The 5,609-nt window shown below is 40.8% G+C and overlaps 1 protein-coding gene across 1 annotated transcript; it reads left to right on the plus strand.

The window, feature by feature from the left end:
- Positions 1–4,352: 4,352 nt before the first annotated feature.
- LOC114165213 lies at positions 4,353–4,661 on the plus strand. The gene has a single exon (XM_028049873.1). The coding sequence runs from the start codon at positions 4,353–4,355 to the stop codon at positions 4,659–4,661; it is 309 nt and encodes a 102-aa protein (XP_027905674.1).
- The last annotated feature ends 948 nt before the right edge of the window (positions 4,662–5,609 follow it).

Here is a 5,609-nt window from a genome sequence, read left to right on the forward strand (position 1 = left end):
CAGGTTCAAGGTGAATCTCATCTGCTTCCCTAGGAAGGGAGATGAGTTATTATTTTCCTCCATTCCACTACCCTTTGTGTACCCATTTGATAGTTTTTTCAGTGCTTAATTGTTTATCTTTAGCGTGTTTTCATCTGTTGGGCTTTATTGGGCCATTGTTCTGAATTTGGGTTAATTTCATATTATTTGGCCTAATTTTCGTTTTTAATTATTTTTAGGTATTTGGATGAAGCCATTTTGGAGCTTGGACATTAATATTCAGTTGAAGAGAGTTGCCACATCAGTACCACATGATTTCCTCGTCATTTCTACGTCATCTGAGTGAATGGGCCAACATTTGAGGCCCAATAATGGCATATTTGTAATTTTGAGTAGCAGAGTGGCAATTTTGTAAATAGTGGTGGCAAAGTTGACAAGACCACGAGAATTAGGTTTCTTAGCATGCACCAGTTGCACTTTTTCTTCTTTACACTTCCCCAACCTCCAGTTTTTCACTCTTTCAAGCTTTAGTGGGTGTCCATGGAGGTGCTCCTCTCGATTTTTCACGTTTTTTTCCTAGTTTTTACAGTTTTTATGCACATTTGACAGCTCCCAATGTGGGTTTTACATTTTGAATTTGTTTGCTAGCTTCGGCATCTCATTTTAAGGAATGTATTAACTTGGAACAACACCCATTGATGGGGTTTTCGGTTTTTATATGATAGTAGTGATTTTCATTCATTCAAAGCCTTAAAATTTCTCTTTTGCTCTTGAATTTGTGTTTGAACAATTTGTAGGTTAGGGTTTTTGTTTTTTCATGTTCTGTTTCTTTGCATTCAGATTTGAAGTGTTTAATTGGCCTATTTCCATGTCTAGCTAAATTCGTGTATTGACTCCTTGATGAAAAATGCAATGAAGCTTTGAGGTTGTGCTTGTTTTGTAAAATTTGCCATGTCTCTTTGTTCTGAATTTCAGGGAATGCATGTGATGAATCTGTTTGTGCTTAATTTACAGAGTAATTGCATATGTTTGGGTAAAGTTATGTTCATGCTTAATGTTTGTAGCTTGGCTGTCACGAATTTAAGGATGTGTGCATTACTTAATTGCATAATGAAGCTGGATTGTAACTTTTGCTTAGTGGGTTCTTATCTAGTGGATTGAGAGAAGGCAGAGGTGTTAATTTGGTGGCCTAAGATAAGTAAAATTGTGTTTGAATCAAGGATGTCAATATGTTTTTAATCACTGTCGCATTTAATTTAATTTGTTGATTAGCATATTGAATATGCCAACCCCCCTTGTGTTATAGTGTTGTGTTCATCTAGAAATTGAAGCTTTGGACGAAAGTATTGGTCGTTGGGAGACGACTTGGTTCAACTTTCACATATTGTATTTAACTGTTTTAATTTGGTGGGGTACGACCTCTATTAGAGGGCCTGGACGTGATTCTGTGAATGGACTGGCTGTCAAGCAACCACATTGTCATAGATTATGGATGACGCAGCGTAGTATTCCCAGATAAAGAAGGATTGGAGATTATATCGTCCAATCAGGGGATGAAGGAGATAGAAGCTGGAGCTACCTGCTTCATGATAGTGGCTCAAGGAGAAAAGAAAAGTACAACTGAGTACATCAAAAGCATACCAGTAGTGGATGAGTATGCAGATGTCTTCCCAGATGAAATTCCAGAACTTCCGCCAAGTAGGGATGTGGATTTCACTATTGATCTTATCCCTGGAGCTGGCCTAGTCTCGATGGCATCGTAACAGAGTTAGATGAGCTGAAGAAGCAGATTGAGGACCTGCTTGAGCAGAAGTTCACCTGACATAGTGCATCACCCTGGGGAGCACCTGTACTCTTGGTGAAGAAGACGGATGATAGTTTAAGACTGTGTGTTGACTACCGTCAGTTGAACAAGCTGACCATCAAGAATAAATATCTACTACCACGAATTGATGATCTGTTGGATCAACTAAGGGTAGTAGCAATGTTCTCAAAATTTGACTTGAGATTTGGATATCATCAAATCTTAGACAAACTTGAGGATGTACAAAAGACAGCTTTCAGGTCACGATATGGACACTACGAATATGTGGTGATGCCATTTGGGGTGATAAATGCTCCTACAATCTTCATGGACTACATGAACAGAATTTTTCGATCGTATTTGGATCAGTTTTTCGTTGTATTCATTGACAACATACTAATATATTCTTAGAGTGTGAAGAACACGCAGATCATCTAAAAGTGGTACTAACTGTTCTCAAAGAGCATCAATTGTACGGAAAGTTGTCAAAGTGTGAATTCTGGTTAGATGAGGTGCAATTCTTGGGTCACGTAATCTTAGCCCAAGGAATAACAGTAGACATAGCAAAGATTGCGACAATGGGGAAATGGGAGAGGCCATAGACAATCACAAAGGTGCAGAGTTTCCTGGGTCTAGCAAGTTATTGTAGGAGATTTGTGGAAGGATTTTCCAAGATGGTTCAGCCGCTAACACAACTCACTAGAAAGGATCGGCCTTTCTCTTGGACGGATGAGTATGAAGCTTGCTTCGAGGATATGAAGAGGAGGTTGACCACCGCACCAGTGTTAGCTATTCCAGACATGACTAAGACGTTTGAGGTGTATTGTGACGCTTCATACCAGGGTCTGGGTTTTGTGCTAATGTAGGATAAAAGACCAGTGGCTTATGCATCGAGACAGCTGAAAGTACAAGAGAAGAATTATCCGACGCATGACCTGGAGTTAGCTACAGTAGTATATGCCCTCAAAACTTGGAGGCATTACTTATATAGGTCCCAGTTTTAGGTGTTATTGATCACAAGATCTTGAAGTACTTGTTTGATCAGAATGAGTTGAATATGAGACAGCACAGATGGATGGAATATTTGAAGGACTACGACTTTGAACTTTTATACCACCAAGGTAAAGCCAATGTCGTAGTAGATGCCTTGAGTAGGAAGAGAGTCCACATGTCTGCTATGATGATGAAGGAGCTGGCACTGATTAAGAAGCTACGGGATATGAACTTGGGACTGAATATGGATGTTGGTCACATAAGGTGCAGCATGTTGAGAATCACCAATGAGTTTCTAAACGAGATTCGGGTGGAGCATGAGCTACAGAAGATCATTGGATGGTTAGGCACTGATAAAGGAAAGGACTTTAGGATGGGCAAGGAAGGTATCCTACGGTTCAGAGAGAGGGTTTGTGTGCCTAGGAAGCCGGTACTGAGGAAGATGCTCTTGGAGGAAGGGCATAAGAGTCGTGTTAGCATACACCCAAATATGACTAATATGTATAAAGATTTAAAAGCAACCTTCTGGTGGACTAGTATGAAGACAGATGTAGCAGATTATGTGGCATCGTGTCTACTATATCAGAAGGTAAAGATTGAGCATCAGAGGTCGGGTGGTACATTGGAGCCTTTGGACATTCGTCAGTGGAAATGGGACAACATTTCCATGGATTTTGTTACACACCTGCCAAAGCCAATGAGAAGGCATGACTCAATCTAGCTCATTGTAGCCAGATTGACGAAATGTGCTCACTTTTTGTCGATTAATCAAAAGATGTCCCTAAACAAACTGGCAGAACTGTATGTCAGAGAGGTTGTCAGATTACACGGTGTGCCGATGAGTATAGTGTCAGATCGCGATCTGAGATTCACCTCGAGGTTCTGAAAATCACTACAGGCAGCTTTGGGTACACAATTGAGATTGAGCTCAGCTTATCATCTGAGACAAATGGTCAGTTTGAGAGAACCATATAGTCTTTGGAGGATTTGCTGAGAACATGTGTGCTAGATCACCTGGGGACGTTGAGTGGTAGACTGCCATTGGTGGAGTTCACGTACAATAATATCTACCATTCCAGCATCGAGATGGCACCATACGAGGCATTGTATGGCAGGAGATGTAGGACTCTTTTATGCTGGCAGCAGGATGGAGAGTCAATGGTGCTTAGGCCATAATTTCTACAGTAGACAACTGAGAAATTGAAGGTGATACAGGCTCAGATGCATGCAACTCAGAGTCGGCAGAAGTCTTATGTAGATAAAAGGAGAACGCCATTTGAGTTTGAAGTCGGTGATCATGTATTCCTCAAGGTTACCTCGACGGCAGGAATTAGAAGAGCTCTCAAGTCGAGGAAGTTGATGCCTTGATTCGTTGTTTCGTACCAGATCACGAGAAGAATTGGACAAGCAACATATGAGATAGCCTTGCCACCTCACTTTGCAAATTTGCACAAAAGTGAAGGTGATACAGGATCAGATGCGTGCAACTCAGAGTCGGCAGAAGTTCTATGCACATAAGAGGAGAAGGCCATTTGAGTTTTAAGCCGGTGATCATGTATTCCTCAAGGTTACCCCGATGGCAGGAAAAGGGAGAACTATCAAGTCGAGGAAGTTGACGCCTCAATTCGTTGTTCCGTACCAAATCATGAGGAGAATTGGACAAGAATCATATGAGATAGCCTTGCCACCTCACTTGGCAAATCTGCACAACGTCTTCCATGTATCACAGCTAAGGAAGTACATTGCAGATCCTACTCATGTGCTGGAGGAGGGTGATGTTCAGATGCGCGAGGACCTGACGATTGGAGTTGGACTGGTGAAAATTCTAGATTCTCAAGTCAAACAACTCAGAGGAAAGGAGATTCGAACGGTGAAGGTTCTCTAGGATGAGGCGACCCAGGAGATGACATGGGAGATGGAAGAGCTCATGAAGAAGGCATACCCACACCTATTCCATGGTAAGTTTAATTTTCGAGCACGAAAATTTTATAAGGTGAGGGGAATGTAAGACTCATGAAATTTAATTAATTAATAAATGCGGGTAGTGGGAGCCTGTGTGGCATTTAATTCTGAAAGGTATGATGTGGAAAAGTACTAGCTCAAATGGTTGAGTATACCTGATTGTGTGAAGGGACTTGGGTTCAAGTCCTAAGTATGCCATTTATGTGTTAATTTATTTATTATTTTTTTAATAATATGTTTGATCGTGATGCGTGATAATATAAACTTAGAATTTTAAGAATTATCATGAAACATGAATTGGTTGAATGATTATGCATTGAATTTGACATTGATATGGTTATGGGTTCGAATCTTGGTAAACACAAATTAACTTTCCTTTTGCTAAAATTAGTTTTGGCATGAAGGTGAAAGGGTAGAGAAACCCTAGTTGACAATGGGCAGCCAAGGGAGGCTAGAAATCAGCCACTAAATGGACCTTGAATGGTCATTAAACTCTATTTAATGGCAATTTTCTTTTTTTATTTTATGGTGATTAATCAAGGGAATTTAGAGTAAGAGAGAGAAGGAAATATAGGGAGAAAAACATAGGGCAGCTTAGGGAATCATCTGAAATCGCAATTTTGAGCAAAGAGAAGCTGCATTCCTTGAGTTGTGGCTCAGAATGGCATCCCTTGAGTTGTGGCTCGGGATGGCGGATGAAGACGAGGAACTCTTGAGTTGTGGCTCGGGTTGGCAAGTGTTACCAGTGTGAGTGTGCACGTTGTGGTGTGTACGGAAGGGTCCAGATAGATTGCTCTCCTCAGTAATATGCTGACGAGTTTGGTAGTCTTGAGACGTGTTAGCTTATCCTATCTGCTTGTTTTTGGCGATG

Source organism: Vigna unguiculata, chromosome 10 (genome assembly GCF_004118075.2).
Source record: "Vigna unguiculata cultivar IT97K-499-35 chromosome 10, ASM411807v1, whole genome shotgun sequence".
NCBI lineage: Eukaryota > Viridiplantae > Streptophyta > Magnoliopsida > Fabales > Fabaceae > Vigna > Vigna unguiculata.